The sequence below is a fragment of the Trachurus trachurus genome, assembly GCF_905171665.1.
Source record: "Trachurus trachurus genome assembly, chromosome: 9".
Classification (NCBI taxonomy): domain Eukaryota; kingdom Metazoa; phylum Chordata; class Actinopteri; order Carangiformes; family Carangidae; genus Trachurus; species Trachurus trachurus.
Window position 1 is genome coordinate 26,617,651 of NC_139895.1, and position 19,117 is coordinate 26,636,767.

At 41.7% G+C, this 19,117-nt stretch overlaps 2 protein-coding genes across 4 annotated transcripts in view; both read right to left on the minus strand.

Annotated features, from left to right (window-relative positions):
- bmp1a (bone morphogenetic protein 1a) overlaps nucleotides 1–676 on the minus strand; it is a 30,279-nt gene extending 29,603 nt beyond the window's left edge. The window contains exon 1 of the mRNA XM_083978934.1: nucleotides 402–676. Within this exon, the coding sequence (XP_083835060.1) occupies nucleotides 402–546 (145 nt within the window). The 5' untranslated portion in view covers nucleotides 547–676. The remainder of the gene's footprint in view (nucleotides 1–401) is intronic.
- A 3,958-nt stretch (nucleotides 677–4,634) lies between these two features.
- Nucleotides 4,635–15,776, minus strand: kansl3 (KAT8 regulatory NSL complex subunit 3). 3 transcript variants are annotated; one of them, XM_083978694.1, is made up of 20 exons: nucleotides 15,299–15,774; nucleotides 14,067–14,341; nucleotides 13,724–13,894; nucleotides 13,423–13,513; nucleotides 12,431–12,616; nucleotides 12,183–12,311; nucleotides 11,968–12,084; nucleotides 11,773–11,871; nucleotides 10,813–10,884; nucleotides 10,654–10,728; nucleotides 10,385–10,542; nucleotides 10,238–10,301; nucleotides 9,912–10,100; nucleotides 9,200–9,356; nucleotides 8,767–8,844; nucleotides 8,259–8,438; nucleotides 7,705–7,792; nucleotides 6,531–6,658; nucleotides 6,025–6,131; nucleotides 4,635–5,475 (listed from the first exon to the last, which is right to left on the minus strand). In XM_083978694.1, the coding sequence occupies exons 2-20, from the start codon at nucleotides 14,276–14,278 to the stop codon at nucleotides 5,239–5,241; spliced, it is 2,538 nt and encodes an 845-aa protein (XP_083834820.1). In that variant the 5' UTR covers nucleotides 14,279–14,341; nucleotides 15,299–15,774; the 3' UTR covers nucleotides 4,635–5,238. The 3 variants fall into 3 exon arrangements, with proteins under 3 accessions (XP_083834820.1, XP_083834821.1, XP_083834822.1); XM_083978695.1 differs by lacking the exon at nucleotides 8,767–8,844 and having other exon boundaries at nucleotides 15,299–15,773; XM_083978696.1 differs by lacking the exon at nucleotides 6,531–6,658 and having other exon boundaries at nucleotides 5,267–5,475; nucleotides 15,299–15,776.
- Nucleotides 15,777–19,117: the final 3,341 nt, after the last annotated feature.

Below are 19,117 nucleotides of genomic sequence, written 5' to 3' on the forward strand. Positions count from 1 at the left end.
GTTTTAGAGAATTAAAAGTGAATTTACCGCAAACAGAAGGCTGTAACTTTTCAACAAGCTCACAAGCCCAAACTTTTTTATGTGTCTGTAAATGGATTCAGAATCATCTCTTTTCATTTTCATGCCCACAGTTCTTGCAGCCACTCTCTGATCTGGCTTATACTGGGCGAGTGTGTGCTTTAAATACTTTAAACTGCAGAAACTATGTCACTCAGTACGAAACAAATGCACATTATGTTCCCTCAAGCCTTTTAAAAACTACATCTACTACTGTCATCTCTCTAAAAAGCGTTCCTGTGGCTGATCGGAGCAAGCTCCACAAACAGAGTCGTGGCATGTTTTTACCTCCACATAAATAAGGCACAGTGTAGGCTACTACAAAAAGAGGGGGGAAATCTCACCAGCTTTACAGGGATCCTTATAGTCGATCACCTCTGATGTGGCAGTGGGCTCCACATAGTAGCCTGGATCAATCGCCTCCAAATCGATCGCCAATATCACGCCGAGACAGGACAGAAGGAGCAAACATCTCGCCGTGAGATCCATGATTGTGGTGGGGGAAACGGCGAAAAGCGAGGGATAAAGGTGAAGGAAGAGAGAGGGACGAGAGAGGGACAGAGGGAAAGAGAGAGAGAGAAGAGTGAGTGAGTGAGTGAGAAAGAAAGAGAGAGAGAGAGAGAAAAAATGGGAGGGTTTTTTTTGGGGGGGGGGGAAACGAGATCCCTCCGGAGGGCGGGTTTTAAATCCAGCCTCTCTCCGGTGTCTTCTTGGCTCTGGGGGCAGTGATTTCTCTCTCCCAGCCGGAGCTCCGGGCTGCTGCAAGTACTGGCCGAGAAACTTTGATGATATGGCAGCAGCTCCACACAGGCGGTGAAAATGTCCCTTTACTCCTCGGCGGTGATGCCCGTGTGCATGTTTACTGCGCTCTCGTCGGTCCGTCACGGGTCCACGAAGAGCCTCGGTGGACCAGTTTGGTTGAATGTCTGTGTGGGGAGTGAAAACTGAAGTGATGTGTCCCCTGGTCTGTCCCCACTGTCCCCCTCTGTACACCAACAGTCCATATTTAATATGACGGGAGTAGAGATATGATAAATATTTATTTGACTTTTTTTTTTTTGGTAGGCACACTGTAACCTTGTTTTGAAAGGTGTTCTACAAATAAAATGATTATTATTATAGTATTTATTTTCCCAGGGAAGAAAAATGACCCGTCCGTGACTCTCACTGTTTAAAAAAGTAGGCCTCGCCAAAAAATCAAAATAAGCTTAATAAACTGCAGTTCCATGACAATCTACTGTGAAATTATTTCCGTATCTTTTTACACTCAACATCTAAACACCATCCTGCACTGTAGTCCCCTACTTTCTTTCTTTCTTTCTTTCTGCCATCTCTCTTTCGCTACGTTAAACACACTCGAGCGTACGAGATCGCGCACTTGCGCTCCATCCATTCTCTCGCGCTATCACCAGCACGCGCGAGCAAAAAAACAAAACAAACAAACACACCGACTGCTTGACCTTTGTGAAAGCTTTATCCACATCCAAGGAGTCTCGGGCCAGTTGAAGTCATTACAGCGCCACCTGTTGGCAATTTACCAAATTTACGCAGAGACTGGAAATCCAAAAGTAGGCTACATTAACTTAAAAGATTTGTTTGATTTAATTTTCTGGCAGTGATAGGCTACTTAAGGTTCTCATACACTGCCCACCTGCGGTGTCTACATGTATTCATGATATTAATTATATATAATAGCTGACGCATTTATTTTACATTTACTTTATTTTTTGCTTTTATTTAACACATATAAATGAAAATAACCAGTGTCAATAAACACAAGAATATTTTTTTATCAACTGTATAAACATTCAAAGTAGTTAGCTCTAGTTTAAAGTACATAGGCAAACCTGCACATCTGACTCATCTCATATCAATGTAAATTATATTACTGGTATAAATGTCCACTATATCGATAGGTGTGGTCCTACTTTAAGGCTCTCCATTATAGACTAGTCGTGGTCTGTATTCAGATTTAGACATCATAGTGGTGTTGTCAGATGCAGAGACCATTCTGTGCTTCAGGGTTTATTGATGTGACACAATATCTCACCTCACAAAGCTGATATACCCTTCTCAGTATCACCAGACTCCATGCACATGAAACCTATTTCTGAGTGACAAAAAATGAGCAGCAAAGGAGACTGGATGGTGAGCTCAAATGTAATGCCTAAATATCCACTGGTGCTGGTTATGCCAGCAGCTCTGTTGTTCTCTGTGTGACAGGCATCAGTTATCCTTTCCCTGCCTTTTACAAATAGGTTCTCACTTACAAGAGGAAAGTGACACACTCCCTCCTCTATCTTATCAGACTTCTGCGTATGTGAGGAATTCAGGACATTTAGACAGGATGTCTGTTGAGATGAGTGGGCTGTATTTATGCTGCTGCTGTAAACACAGCAGTACAACTATCATCTCCTTCATTATATTTTAAATAAGAGGAGTCTTTCTGCTCGCTCTCCGCAACAAGGTTTGAACACACAGAACCAAATATTTAGATAAGCAACAAGGGACAAAGTTGACTGACTTCTGGCAAATAAGTTTTTCTTACTGTGGCAGTGTCAGACAAAAAATCCTTATACAGTCAAGTATGGGACAGCTTTTAGACTATGAAATATGATGTTATCGAGGAAATGTAACAAAAACTATTTATCACAAATACTACAGACATGTTTTTCTGCTTTGTGCGTGCATACAACATGTTCAAAGTGATCATTGCACAGGTGCACAGTTAACAGGAGGTATCCATGACAATATACTGTGGCTGTGTATTCACATGCTTATGACCAATGTTGACTTTTAAGTAACTCTGAAATGCAGTTGTTGCTCCGCCTTGTTTCAGACATATGATTAAAGAGAGCTAAAAGAGAAATGACATACAAAACAACTATGATGATTAACTATTATAATATAATATTAAAGCAATGACTAACACTTAAACTCAATTTCCCCACAAATATGGGATATTCAGAAATATCAGGCAGTGGCAAAATGCTGGACACATATTCATGTTAATAATACAGTTATCATATCACAGATGATTAGAAGGGGATTGCACACAGAAAAGCTCAAAGCTGTTGTGATACTGTAGGTGTATTATCAGCAACAAGAGTTGCACATCAGTCCTTTTACAGTTGGACTATCACAGCCAAGCCAAGCTGCATTTTATCCTCACATGTTATAATTTCTTCCCTAAGGGGTGATGTGATCATTCTGCTGTCAACATCCGTTTATTTATTTGAGTAAAAAAAGGAGTGCACAGCTCATAGCATGAAGTCCACAGTAGCTGCATCAACAGTGCTACACAGAGGTTAGGCATGGTAGCGGCTAAGTCACAACTGACAGTGTCTCCGAGGCTTTTTCCAACCATTTCAAACAGGAGAGTCCTCTGGAGGATGTGGGGCAGGTGTTCTGCTCATTTTGGTGGCGTGGTGGACACAACATTACAGGGAGAGTAGTTTCATCAGCAGGCTGTGGCTCCCAGATGCCTCTGGCACAGCACCAGTTCATATCAGGTGTATCACCACACGGCGACTGTGAGCTGAGATTTTCACTGCAGCAAAAGGGCAAAGTAAAATAAATTAACTCAAACCTATTTATAATAAAGTTATAAAGACAAAGAATGCTTGACATTTACTGTATGATACATCTGTGCTTGTAGAACAGTGTATGGTGTGTTCAAGAAAAGTGTAGGTATATTTTTAACCAGATTGGATGAACATTTTCAGAGTAGTAGCCTCCTTTTGTATTAAGCTTCTTATTTAGGTGGATTAAGATAATACTTCACAGAGAAAATCACTTTTACTCTGCAGTCATGTCAGTTTTTATTTAAACTCCTCTTATTTGATTTCAAAATATGAAAAAAGACTACTTAACCATGTCTGTTCTGCCCAAATACCTGTCACTTTAAAATAAGTGGGCATTTGAGAGGACAGCTGCAACAAAACCCCCTCTTGGACCAAACTTAAATCAGTGTCATTTTAAATAACAATTAAATCAGAATTTGTTTACACACTCATAATCCAGTGTTTGCATTAATAGCGTATTTGAGGGTTTAACTTAGAATGCACATTACAAGTGTTTGGAGAATCTTCTTTGTTATTCTTTATCCAATAAAATGACAGGTATCGTCATGTTCACAGACAGTAGCAAGTAAGAAAATTAGAAGATCCAGTAAATTCATTAAGACACACCTTGGGCTCATGGGTACGAGCTGGCGTCACAACCTCACCAACTTGGCTGAGAGATCCCACTCTACCCGGCTGTGCCCCTCGAAGTGTCACCGTTATAGAAGTGGGGGCTTTCTGCCCAACTGACAACACACAGACAGAACTGCTCATCAGCTAGACATGCTAATCTGCAAAATACACAGAGATGGACTTTGCCACAAAAGCTGTGATGGACAAGTCATCTATTTTGCTTTGTGGTAAGACAAGCAACATAAAAAAAAATAGCAGGGTGTTGGACAATCGACACAATGAGAAATAAAATAAATTTTGGAGGTTTAGTTGAGTGAGGGTGGGGTGAGAAATACAACTGATTGACACCAAAAGAACGAAAATACAGGAGCAATGAAAACATGTGTTTGATTCCAGTCTTTATTTTAACAACAATAACAGAGCTCCGGTAAGGCCATACTACCTAATACTGTTATTGCTTTCCATCACTCCTCTGTAAGACGTGAGCATTCATATTTATGGATATTATAAGCAGGTGATTGAATGGAAGGATTTGCAAAATGTTACCACTTGAAGAGGCAAACAAAAATCAACACAAACATGAAATGACAGATTGGTATTGACTTGATTCCCAATGCTTCTGTAATGCTTCTGTATCCAACATATATATTTTACATTTGCATCCATTCCTACATAAACATTATGTATCAAATAAAAGCAGTGAACTAACCCATAAAGTTGACCTTATGTCTCCCATAAGGTTATATTTACACATGAACACAATACACGTTGTATGCTGCTGGTCTGCCCAAGGATGTTGTATAGCTGCACTTCTGACTCTGCGAGTGTTACAACAGTCAGGCTCTCCCAGGGAAACTATCTACATACAAGTCGACAGAGCTGTCCTCTACGATCCTCTACGATCCTCTACTGCGACAATCCTCCCTGGCCTACACACATCCTAATCTACTGTTTCCAAAACGAAGGATGAATGAACTCTGGGCATTCAACGTGGCCGTCGTGTTTTGGCAGTTCGAGACATACCAGCAGTCTGATTGGTGATGTGCGCCAAGCCAGGCAAGCTGCTGGCAAGTTTGGCCAGCCCGCCATTGGTGAGCAGCTGGTGGATAGCAGTGGTTTTAGCCACTCCTCCTGTGGTGACCACAGGCACCGCCCGGAGCAGAGTACTGCTACTGGTACCGACGGAGCTCAGGACCTGACCCTGGGGCTTCCCACAAACCGCCTAGGGATGGAGGAGAAGACAAACAAATAGTTCAAGGTTTCCTCATGGGGATGGATTTTTCCTCCCATCAGTGAGTTTTTATAACCAAGTCTGCACATTTTCTGTTGAGCGTACAATTGAGTTGGTCTTTTTTTTTTTTTTTTTTTTTTTTTTAGGGACACCAAGATGAAACTCTTGGTTACATCTAATCAACCCTTATTGATCTAAATAGTGGACAAACTATCTGAAACCACTTTGAGTCTAATATTTAAAAGCACAAGCTTCACAAAGTACAGCTGGATCACAGTTTTTCTCTTTCATGGAGGTAGGGTTTATTGTAGGACAGCGGGATTACTTTAAGCTAGGTGAACAGACTGAATGGGCAAGCACGTCTACAACATCTGCACCTGTGTCCAAACAGAGACATCAGAGGTAATAGATGTATCTGCTGCCTTTGCTGTTGCAATGTTCATTTTCTGAAACACACTATTTACAGTCTCAAACTAATGTTTCTCTGTGTTTTAATATGAATGTAAAAGGTAAAACCTTTACTATGGTCCCGAGACGTACCTGGGTGCTGCCTGTGTTGGCGGCTGTGCAGGGCAGGCTAGGAGGTTTGGTGATAATCTCCTGAAGACTGAAACTTAGGCCTTGTAGCAGACTGCTGGCGGAAGGCGCTGTACACAAACACAGAGGCAATCAATCGAGCTGAAATTCAGGTGAACTCAGTACCAAAGAAGTACAAACACAACAAATACTGCTTGTGTGAAATTGTCCCACCCAATCCCCCCACAGGCCTAATCTAGATGGACACACACACACGCACAAACACACCATGAGTCATGTCCAAAGGGTAAGGTTTGGGACAGCAAAAGACAGCAATGGCGCAAGAGGTGATCAATGATAATGTTTGCTTAATTATGTTGTCCTCACACAGTGTTCTCATCCAGTGCTCAAATCTTTGATCTCACTACAAAGCGGTTAGAACTGCACTGTGTTTGAGAGCGACTGCGCTGAGATTAGCTGCACAGTGGAGAGCGCAAACAGGCGTGCAGGGCAGGACAGGACAGAGATACCTTGGGCAGTAGCCGGAGCTTGCACCTGGACTGGTGTGGAGGACCCTGACACCATGCAAGGCTGCACGCTGGTGAAGGAGCTGGAGCCTGGGGACAGGGCACCAGACACCTCTGAGAGACTACCAGACCTGCAGTGACACACATAACCACCAATCTACTCAGGAGCTGCCCCAGCAAGTGCTGTTTGGCCATCACTCAGCTCCCAAACTCTTGAGTACACCACTCATCAATCCAGGGCGTAAAATTAACTTTTTACCTCATCGGCCATTGGCTAGTGAGCTCCAAGAATTTACTAGCCAAACATATTTTTCAACAGCCAAATGAAAAAATCATGCCTTGTTTGACTAAAAGTAATTGCCTTATGTTTTTAGTATAAAAATCCAACTTAAGCAACATTTAAAAAGCTACACATCCTGGCAGCTGAGAAAATTACTGTCAGGTATAGTCCCTCCTCTGTTAAATATAAAAGGAGGCTGAAAATCACAGGACACGTCTGTTCTGTCCTGAAATGTGTGTTTCTCTTCTATAATAGACATTCTATATCTCGGAGGCGACGTCTTTCCACATACGAGCTTCCTTCACCTTTCAAACGGGGTAGAGCTCTGTGGGAAACAGTAGGAGACACACAACCTGAGGGAGCAGGTCTTTGGAGCTGTGCACTGTGGACATGCACGGAAAAAAAGAACAAGCACGCCGCATCAAATGCGCACCGCTACACATGTAAGTGCATACAGGTTTTCATCGCCGGTGATCAGCTGTTGCTATGTGCGCAGATTTAGGCTTGTTCAACCGCTGCCGGCAATTTATAATTAGCGGGATGACGAGCAATACACCCAGACAAGATGGACAGAACAGAACCCTAACGGTTCGCATCTGGGTTTTGTTCATCCTGTTGCATCCCTATAGGGGCTAGCTATAGAAATAAACTCTGTGGCAAAGGAACTGCAGTTCAAAATGTTCCATCGGCCACTGGTGGGTGTGTGTTTTTGTTTTACGCGACAAACTCATTTTTTACCCGCCATTAGCGCTTGGCGGGTGTTAATTTTACACCCTGCATCAATCCCTCTGCACCAGACACACGTTTGTCCAATAGGGTGGGAGTGGGTGTGGGTTAGGGGTTTAAGCACACTCTACACTGAATATGCCTGTGTGTTATCAAGGCTGCCTTTCTTACCGCTGGCCTGTGAGAAGTCCAGAGAGTTCCTTGGCTCCAGGCACGGTCTGTCCCATTGTCACTGTCAAGGGCTTTCCAGAGACACCCACTGCTTGGGAAGAGGAGAATACCAGTTGTCAGTTATTTCTCATGGGAAGAAGATAGTTCAAGTGATTGTCTTAGGCAGATAGTCATGTGTTACAGGTATCATACTTTTCCCAGGAGTTTGAGGTTTTGAAAGGTCTTTCATTTTACATCGAAAACCACACAAAAACACATCGCTCTCATTATCATTCCACAGATAGAGATCTGCATGTAGGTGAGCTGCTCAGAAAATCAGACTTTTCTTGTCTGGCCTCTACTGATTTTATCAAACCACAAGTCAAAAAAAGTAGGACAGACTGGGACAGTACTGACTGTTTACTCAAACCACCCAAAAAAATATAACAGGGACGTTTTCTCAATGTTTAATCCACCTAGTCCACAAATCAGAATTATTCCCCCAGAGTATGTATCAAACTACAACTTATATAGTTTCATATAGAAGTAATAAATGAGAATACCAGGTTTTGTACCTTCCTGTGCAGCAGGGCTGATGGCGCCCCCTGCTGATTCGCTTTGGGAAACAATGGTCACCTTTATCTTGGCTCTCTTGGAGGCTTTGCTTGGCGTGGGACTGGGTGTCTGCCTCCTCTTGCCATGGGACCTCAGTTCATCTCTGTCAAGACCCTCCATCTGATCACTGGTCACTGGCACTGCAGACAAACACACAAACACAGTTGTTGAACAGACCGCTGAGGTGACATAAACAATGCAGGGCTTGTCCTTGTGTAATGCCAACATTCATTTTAAGTTACATATTCCACAACTGTCTGTAATGGACATCTGTTTTGAAATGAGCTCCGCAATATAAACTTTACTATTCTGAGTTTATAAAATGTAAAATTGCGAGCATGACACTGGGTGTTTTAGTGCAGTGCAGTATTTTAGTAAGTGACATTCATATAAAATTAGAGAAATGGAATCAAGGAAAGGAGTGAAAAGAGACAGAGGAAAGAGAAAGGAAGAGGGATAGACACTTACCAAAAATACAAGGAGGGGTGCCAGGAGGAAGATTTTTCCTCACAAGCATGTTTTGTTTCATAAAAGCAGCAAACTGAGCTGGAACGAATTGGAAAAAAGCCGGAAAGGAAAGTTGAAGGAAGAGAAGAGACAAGAGGATGAGAGGAGAGTATTTCAGTCACGTTCCATCTTGCCCCATCAGATGTCGTGACGTGATAATCTCTTTTTTTAAAATGTCTTTACAATCATTTTTCACATCTCACACACACACCACCCCTGTCGGCTCAGCTTGCAAAGCTTTTGCTAAATTCAGCAGAAGTTGAGGTCAATGACTCACTTTCCACAGTTTACATAAACAAGCGGGGCAAATGTGATTGCTGTGTACACACAGGTACGAAGGCCACTGCGCACATGTCTGCTCTCAATGAATACACAGTTGTGGTAGTGAACTAACCTTGAGCCTGTTTATGAGTGAGAACTGTGCCAGAGCGCTGCATGTGCGTCTTGAGGAGCTGTGTAGCTGTGATCAGACTGGACTTCTGTGCAGGGGACAGACCAGACGTCTTGGGTTTGGGACTAGATGTGGGACTGCTGCAGACACTAGACAGATCCTGTGGACACAGTTAAGAGGAAGAACAACACTTGAGTGATGATTTAGTAGTGTCACACACGCAACATGTACACAACAGAAACTTAAAGCTAAATTGAATGTATATATTACAATTATATATGAAAACTGAAGGATGTGACAATTTTGCATAACTGTGCAGTGAATCAAAGATATAAAAGGAAAGACATAATTAAAAAGAAAAATCGATTCCAATTTTATAACATAATTTTTAATAACGCTTTTGAGAACTTCCTAGTGTTACAAAGTTGGCGTGGCAGAGATATATTAAGGGGCACTCAGTCAAAAAGCCCTGCAGACTTTAATCCACAAATGACACTGCTGTCATGCAGATGACAGTTTTATATTATCTAGCAGATGAGGCTTTGTACGTGTTCGGGAAAAATTCTAATTTTGCAAAGCAAGTTGAAAAGCTACAATGTTGCTCTTTTTCCTAGTGTTCCTATATCAATAATCAGATGTAACCCTGGTGGTTCATCTAAATGCTATAAATAAGTGACATTTCCAACCCCTATGAAACTGCTTAGTTATTACTGACCTCTGACCCTGACGGTGAGATAGGAACTCTAAGTGCTGGTGAGGATGGTCGCCCCCTCTCCATGTCGAAGGGAAGCTCTCGTCGAGGCCTTTTCTTCTTCTCTGTGTCCAGATCCCTCATCTCCCCCGAGCCATGGCTGTGGCCCTCTGCCCTTGTGAGGACACCTGACAAGAAGTCAGATATTTCATCCTGCAAATCAAAGAGGAAAGAAGAGAAAAGCGTTTGTTATCAACATCATAGTTTTTGTATTTTCTAAAAAAAAAAGGTGCCACAAAAGGATGAGAAACACTCCATAGAAAATGATGTAAATGTGCTCAAGGATTAACCTGAATGCAGCGGTCCACCATGGTCTGTGTCAGTCCCTCTGACTTCATCTTTGCTGAATTGATTCTGTGAAAGGATACCATTTAGTGTTATCACTGAATGACCATGAAATCTTTATACTCTACAAGAAAGAATACAATATTACTGACCTGAGGTTGTCGTCAGCTCCTCCAACTACCACCATGCTGTTATCTGCCCGCAGTTTCTCTCTGAACTCCTCCATGCCTTCAATACTGCACTGCAGGGCATTCTGGCCAACCACAAACAACACTGGGGTCTTCATGTCCAGCAGTGGATCATCCACATCCTGCAAGCCAGTAGCACATCAACAAGTCCAGCATTTGTTGAAGAAACAAATTCAAAGTTTTGACGGAAATGAAAGTTGTAAATCAGCATAGGATGAGGCTTTCAGTCTTACCCCTCTTGGCCCATTGACTGTTAGCAGGGGAAAGCCAAGACATACTACAGCAGTCAGATACTCCATTAGGGACACCTGTAATCAAACAATATTAAATAAACAAATGAAAACATTTTGGGAACAACAGCAGCATATTTAGTAAGTTATAAGAAGTCTTACGTGACAAGCAATAAGAGCACCAGCGCTCCAGCCAACCAGGATAATGGGTTTATGGGGGAAGTGACTGTGAACCTGGTGGTTAAAATGATAAGAAATCACATGTAAAATCATAATCACGTAATACACACAATATGAACATGATAAAACAGCGTATCTGTGTCTGAGAATCTCCACTTGGCTCTATTCTGCTTTCCAGACAAGATGGGGGAATTCTTCAAAAAATCTTCTGACACAAGATCAAGATCATTTTGTAATGAATGTAATTAGCATGAATGCAGAAAGAACGGCGCCTTTCAACTGTTTGACCAGTTGTCACGGTTATCTTAAAGTTTACTCAAAGCGATGTTAGTTAACGATTACGTCACGGCATACGTATGTCAATATCGCTAAGTGACTGTTGTTTACATGTGGTTGCAGAGAACGAACGAACCCGAAAACATAGAGCGTTATGCGGATGCGTGACCAAGTGTACCGTGCTCAAGCACACCTCTTCCAACCGTACCGGGCCAGGGAAGTGTACCAGCCTCAAGCACGATACACTTGCACTCACACTAGCCAAATAATCCAGATTTTAGGGGGCAAACGGCACAGTATAATTGCCTAGTGTGAGTGCGCCCTAAGAAAATTCAAACGAGTGAAGAAAGAGAATGTAGTATTACACATCAGTGGCTTTATTCTTAGCCCAACCTGATCAAAGCAAATGTTGCTGTCTAGTGAGGCAACAGCATTCAGTTGTCATCTTTGTAAAATTATTAATCTGAGTTTTCACATCTAAGCAAGAGTCTCTTACTAGTTTAACCAGTTTTTGGCTGTCAACAAATAAAAGCCAATAAAAGCCACTTTCGATGTGCACATTAAAAACAAATCAATTGCATTCACTCACATGAATTTCAGACAAACCATCACAACCACACTGCAGCTACAGACACATGTTTACCAAATAAAAACATTACAGCCTACCTCCATGACCTTGGCCCTGACGGTGCCCAACATGTGCTCGAGACACTGGGTGATCCCGATGTTGGCGCTGCTGTTTACATGCGTGTGCACTGGTATGACCTGACAGAAACAGCTGTTAAAGGGACTTATCTGAGAAAAAAAAACACACCATATTCCTGGTAACCCAGAGAAATTCAAATGAGTGACTCCTCAAACCTTTCCCAAACAGGAGAGCTGCGACTGCCAGAATCTCATTCGTCGAGAGGTAGAGAGGGCTGGATTGGTTGGGCTTGATGGTGCAATAAGGATGAGTGGCGATCCAGGAAGCTTGCTCTGAAACATGTTAGAAAACAGACAGCAATCTGGTCCGTAAGTCTCACAGGTCATGCTGCTAGAGTGCAAACGGTGTAGCCAAAGAGTGCTTGGTTTACCGGTTTGTTCTGAGACAGAACTCCAACAGCTGGGTCCCACGGCCGTTTCAGCAGCAGCGACAGAGCCTCTGCACTTGGAGCTCCAGTCTTTGCTGATGGCAGCAGCATCCTGTCAATCAGCGAGGGCAACTTGCCATGCACAGAGGGAAACAAGTGAATCAAGAATCCCAGAGCTTGTATACATGCTGCAGTAAATATCTGATGCAGAACACCAAGCCTTACTCTTCATTTAATGAGGGGTGCAATACCTTGCTTTTGAGAGTCTGCAGCACATCCAGGTAAGCAGCAAGCATGGCGAGGCTTAAGGATTCAATCATGGTAGTGTGCAGCCACTGCGTCAGTTTGGTGTCCCAGTTCACACTGGCTAACGCATGCCGCACCTTCCTGGCACACTTGTCCACGGCTATCCTCCGCAAAATTGGCTCATTGGAAGCCTAAGGGAAACAAGATCACACAAGACACTCAGGAATATTTCAATAATTATGAATTAAATAATTAAAAGATTATTCACAGGCATGCTGTAATTTAATCTATAAAACCCTAAATTGAGTACTGTCATGCCAACAACGCCAATTTACGAATGGTTTTAGAGACATATCGTTTCACAGGATGAAGCTACAATATAAAAATAACCCAGGAGGATTTAATTAGATTTAATGCTGCTGCAAATTCACATTGCAGAACAGCCCGTACTGTCATCCAGCTTGAAAGTCTCTTTAGGCAACAGAACCATCTGATTGGACTGGCAGGTTTCTGCTTTGTGTCTGTGCACTGATGTTCACAAAAGCATTTGACAGAAAGACACTGTCCTTTTTTCTACACATGCACAAATTTCACTCTCTTTGGCAGATTTATCGTATAGGTTTGCAGAATATTCAAATAGTAAAAATACTTCATTTATATATAATGCCACATTTTAAAATCATGCACGTTTCCACACGCAGACATGAGAGGGTGAGAACAAGACCTAACAGTTGACTTGTGATAAATAAACAAATATTCAAGTGTCTCCACCACTGCCTGTCTCTGTGTGTGTGTGTGTGTGTGTGTGTGTGTGTGTGTGTGTGTGTGTGTGTGTGTGTGTGTGTGCATCATAAAGGCATTATGAGCTACATCTTGTATGCAAAGTTCTCCATAAATGAAGTTTATTATCAATGGTTACAAAAGCTGCAGAAGATCTCGGACAATTTCTAAAAATTTAAGCTCTTGGTCATATTTAGATAAAACGAGTACAACTTACATTTTCATTAGCCATACGGGCAAGTCTTTCAGCTTGTAGAGCTTTCAGGACTTTATTGAATAGCTTGTTCTGGGCCACTGACCATCCAGTCCTGAAAAAGATTGATGATCATGTTAAGACACAGCAGAGGTACTTTCAATTATATCATCTTAAGCAACTTTGAGTATGAAAAACGCTATAAAAATAAAATGTATTATTATTTTTATCATTGTTATCTATACTTGATTATGAGTCTGAATCGTCACAGTCGAGAGCAAATTAAGTAGAGCAAATGAGATGATTGGTCCAGATGTTTGATTACTTGTTTAGATGTTCCTCCCAGTCATCAGGGGGTGGAGGGCTCTCTGCAACAGTGCGAGCAAACAGGACATGTCGTTCACACTCCTTCATTACACTAAGAGCTTTCTGGTTATCATATAGAGGAACAGGAGTTGGTGTGACCGTCTCCACGTCAATTACAGAATCAGAGTCTCTGCAGACAAAAAGAAAAAAGGTCAGGTTATAACAAAGCAAAACAACACTGCCACTATCAAACTGACTTACTACTAGATCTTATTAGGAAACCGAGTGAAAAGCTGATGAAAATCCCAACTTGTATCCAAATATCTCAGTCACAGCTTATGACGAAGAGCTTTCTGACTCACGACAAGCTTTCAGGCTGACGACGAGGTGTAACAAAGAGTGTCCTTGTGGGCCGAGCACTGCTGGCATCTGGGTGGGCATTCCACGGCTTGGCATAGCTGTGGTCCAAAAACACCAAATCCAACTCCCTCTCATGAGCCGACAGCTGGAAAAGCAAGGATGTGCCCATCTTTCGTGCTGATATTTGGAAGTCCTTATCCCCGCCGCGATGCATCCTCTTCCTGGGCCCTCCAGGGCCCTGGGAAGGGTTCAATAACCTGTGTGGATTCAGACCAATCTGGTGGGGAAGAGGATGTGAAATTAGTTCATTTTGAGTTGTGGAAAAAACAAACACTTTTCTTTCCCACCCTATGAAGATCAGTTTATTCATCAAAACATTAAGGATGCAAATAAGAAATCACCAATTCAATCACCAAACCGTTTTACAAATCATTCATTAGATATTTAAACTCTGTGTTTGTGTTCACCACAAACCTCAGAAATATCGTATATAATAATAGATATATGATCAGGAGATTGGAGAAGCTGAAGCCATCACAGACGTGACCCTTTGCTTTAAAATGGCTAAGACATCAAATGTAAACAAAGGTGCGATTTAATCTTGTTTTGACTAATCGATCAACTGTTCCACCTTCAAACACATGGATAATGTTGAGTATTAGTGTCCATAATAGCGAGGTGACTTTTTTTTAACGTCGTTACTGATTTGTGTATTATTCGTACTGATCAGACACAACAGACACTCCCTTAACGTTACTGTTGTGGCTAGTCGATGTATAGTACTGTAAAGCCACAAACTCCGAGGTTAACTTACACACCTTCTGTTGGTCAAAATATGGCGCTTGGAGTCAGGAAAACCACGTACACCAATTATCATTTTCAGAACTTTCTAGACTAACGACTTAATCTATTTATCGAGCAAGAAAGCAGCAATTTAATCGATAAGGAAAGTAATCGTTAGACTGACGCTCAACCCTGCAGGTGCTTTGTCCAGAGAGCACCACCCACTGCTGTCGTGCATTGACTATTATCGTATAGCAAACTACAATACTTTCCCTGTTAGGGGTCGATTGTACGTTTTAACCATATATTAACACAAAGGCTACGTAGAAAGACCCTCAAGGATAACGTATCTCTTTAATTTTGTGTGAAGCGACTGACCAGTGGCCTACAATGCTAACATTAGCATAGCAAGCTAACCGACTAGCGCTATTGCGGAGTTCCTGCTACTTACCTTTTTGTTCTGTTATTCCATCTTCGTTGCGATAGTTTAAAGTCTTCTCTTAAGGAAAACACACCGAAAATATACGTATCGCTCCGTAAATATGATCAATTTAAAACGCAAACATTTAATGCGTGTGTGCCTCACTTCCTTTTGTTATGTGTTTCGTTGCCATATAGTGCTCCACATCCCCCATTTCTGGCCAGTTGAAGACAAGTACGACAGTCAGCGACGCAATTCAACCAAACTGGCAACCTCGTTTGTGGCGCGTCAATGAGTGAGTGGCGTAAAACCTGGAGTGACTTTCACCAGAGTGGATCTGGATCTGGATTTACTCAATTGACCTGATAGTACAGTTGAATTTATTTTCGTCCTCACATACGATTCCCATTTACAATGTTTACTATTGCTAAAACTAAAACTCATTTCTTTACCCTCCAGCTGTAAACTCAAACTTCTGGCTCTTCTTACAAAACACAACACACCTCTATTGACCAGTAGATTACCAGACACTATTTTATTTGTGTCAAAAAATTATGTTTTCAGATCATACATAAGCTGTAAATAAGTCTTACATTTTAAATGTAAGACTTATTTACACATTAGAGTAGGCCTAGTTACTGAGGAACTACTGATTAATTAACTAGCCTATTAGTTAATGGTCAGTTCTTCAGGAACCCCTGATCAAATTTCAGAGTAGTTAATGAGGAACTATGATCAGTTCTTCATTAACTCATGATCAAATTTCATAGAAAGTTAACCACAACTTGATGATTAGTGAACTAGTTACTTTATCAGTACAGAATCATTACTCAATAACATGTCCAGTAGTTAACCTTTATGACCTAAAGTGACACATAATGAGTGGTTTTTCATTTCCTTTAAAAAAAAATCACAGACAGCAGGATTCTTGAGAAGATTTTATTCATTAAAGCAGAAGTAAGCGATCCGGTCGTTTTGGCTAACTTCCTGTCAGCTGATGGAGTTAGCAGTCCCCGCCCTCGTCCCTACATCACCACATTCACGCGCATCCCTTGGCTGCACACACAGAGAGGACCGCCCCTTTATGCCGTTCTCTCTCCTCATTGGATAAAGGTTGTAGGATACAAGGAAAGTTTTCTCCTCGGCTCAGAGCAGAGCAGAGTGACTGACAGACCCGTGTTACAGACCAAACACTCTATGTAAGTGATTGCTGTCGGAAGATATAACTATTTAAGACTTATATTAACACAAATAGTCTGCTTACTTCTGCTTTAATTTCAGACCACATACACATCAATATGACCATTCATGTTGCCTTCGAAATAAATATGATAGTTTGTCACATGTTTGGTAGGCTAAATGAATGTATCATGGGGCTGTGTGTAAAGTAGCCTACATTGTTGCAATTACGTTTTGGTCCGGTCTGTGTTCACACTGTCCCTTGTCAAAACGCACCTTTTTTGTAAACAAATGACACAGGTCGTTCAGCTATTGGTCAGAAAATTTGTGAGGGAAAATCACTTTCTGTCATTTTTTTCCTATTCATCAACAATGGGGAGCAGCAGCTTTGACAGTTCTCCTTTGCAAGGAGACTGTGGCAGGCTTTCTCTCTCTCTCTCTCTCTCTCTCTCTCTCTCTCTCTCTCTCTCTCTCTCTCTCTCTCTCTCTCTCTCTCTGTGTGTGTGTGTGTGTGTGTGTGTGTGTGTGTGTGTGTGTGTGTGTGTGTGTGTGTGTATGAACGGCAATAACGGAGAAAGAGCGCTATGAATGAAACGATATTGCGTTGGTCGAGCCAAAAGCCGAAAAATCTATTTGTGGTTGACGTACCTAATTATTATGGGAAACCAGGGCTAAGGGCGCCGTCCATCCAGGGGGCGCCAGCGCCACAAATGGAAAAGAAAAAAAAGTGTAACTTTCACTATTTTTACAATTAGTTGGTAGCCTACTATTATTTCCTAATACAAAAAATAATCCCACGTTAATTTAAATGCAAAGCAATACCTATTAAAAGGTAATAATATAATATGTTACAACATTAGGCTACTTACTAAGTCGCCCCCCCCCCTCTCACCCACATGCCCATTGGTACTGCCCTCCGCTCTCCCCGCAGTCACAGAGTCACACACACAACAGAGGTAGCTACCTGTCTGCAGCAGGAATGCTTTCAAGCCGTTTTCTTGTTAGAAATGCCACATTTTTAATTAGATGTGTGGATACTTGGTTGCATTAATCCTCAAAGTCGTCGCAAATGCCAGCTCGTTTGCGCGACCGTCTCGATGTTTTTGTTTAGTATATTTCGGTCATTTTACGCCGCCCGACGACCTGTCAATCAAAACAACAGCTGTGAAGCGCTTCCAACCCGCAGAATCGTTAGGAGAGAGAGAAGCAGTGAGGAGGGGTTGGGTTGGAGGAGGATGACGGCGCTTCAGAGGCTGAAAGTTTTGACTCATTAATGAGGAAGATAGAAAAAAGAAGAGAGAGTTGAGCCTGGGAGTAATCTCGCCTATAGGCACCAAAATGGCTAGAGCCTGTGGGAAACACTGCTGTTTTGGTTTGCGTCCTGTATTTGGTCCTATTAAAAGTCCGATTACTTCTCACCTGAAGCGAACCGGACCGAGTCCTGACTTTTTTGGGGGACCATGGTCCGCTTGTTTGGTCCGACAAAAGTCCTTACCGTGGTCCGGGGGAGTGTTCACACCTGAAATTTTGGTTCGGACCAATCCTAAAGTCCGGACCAAACGAGGCTACGAAAATATTTATTTCATGGCCTAATAGCCTACATCACTCCATTTGGATATTGTCTTTGATTAAAATATAAAAAGGGAGTCAACTTACATGATTGTTTATGTGATAAAAGCAGTTAAAAATAATTTAATTTAGCCTAAGTAAAAGGAAAGGTAACTGTATTTTATTTTGTTCTTCTCATAGCTCTTACGGTGTGTCTGAAACTGAATACGGTCCACGGAATAAAGGAATGTGAACCATCAGTTTCATCATTTGTGACCATCATTTAGCTGGGGACGCTACACACTTGTTATTTTTTATTAGGCTATTATTAAAACAAGAAAGCTACAAAGGTTTTTCTTTTTCTCTCTCTCTCTCTCTCTCTCTTTTTTTTTTTACATTCTATGTCATTTTCTTGTGTGTGGACATAAAACATTTTTTTATTTTGCTGTACCTGTGCAGGTAAAATCGTATGTTGGTGCCTGTGAAGACAAAAGTTATTTTGGTGCACATGGAGGCAAATTATTATTTTGGTTCCTCATTAGTTCATCAGTAGCCTAACTACTGTAGGCTAATGTTTGTGTACCTTACACAAAAATAGTAACTAATGAGTAGGTAATGATTCAGTACCTAGGCTACTCATTACCTACTCATATTGATGTCTCACTTTACGATAAGGTAGCCTACACAAAAAGGGTAACTAATGATTAAGTAATGATTCAGTACTCATTACCTACTCATTTTGATGTCTCACTTTACCTTAAGGTACACAAAAAGGGTAACTAATGATTAAGTAATAGTTAGTTCCTCAGTAATTTGATTAGGAGTTACTGAAGAACTCGCCATTAACTAATATTGAGTTCCTCATTCATTCCAAATTTGTTTCATAGTAAATAAGAGACACACCTTTCTTGGTTAAAAACTGGGTTACAGACTGACATCCTTTCCTTTGTCTTTCATCTCTCTCTTTTCTCTCTTTCCGTTTTTGAAAACCAGATTTTGTGACTTTGTGAACACTAGCTCCGGCGCGTCTACTGACTGCAACTAAACACGTCACTGATAAGTGCGCTCAGGCAGGACCAAACCAATTCATGCAGATACAGGGGGGTGGTCGTCAATATGGAT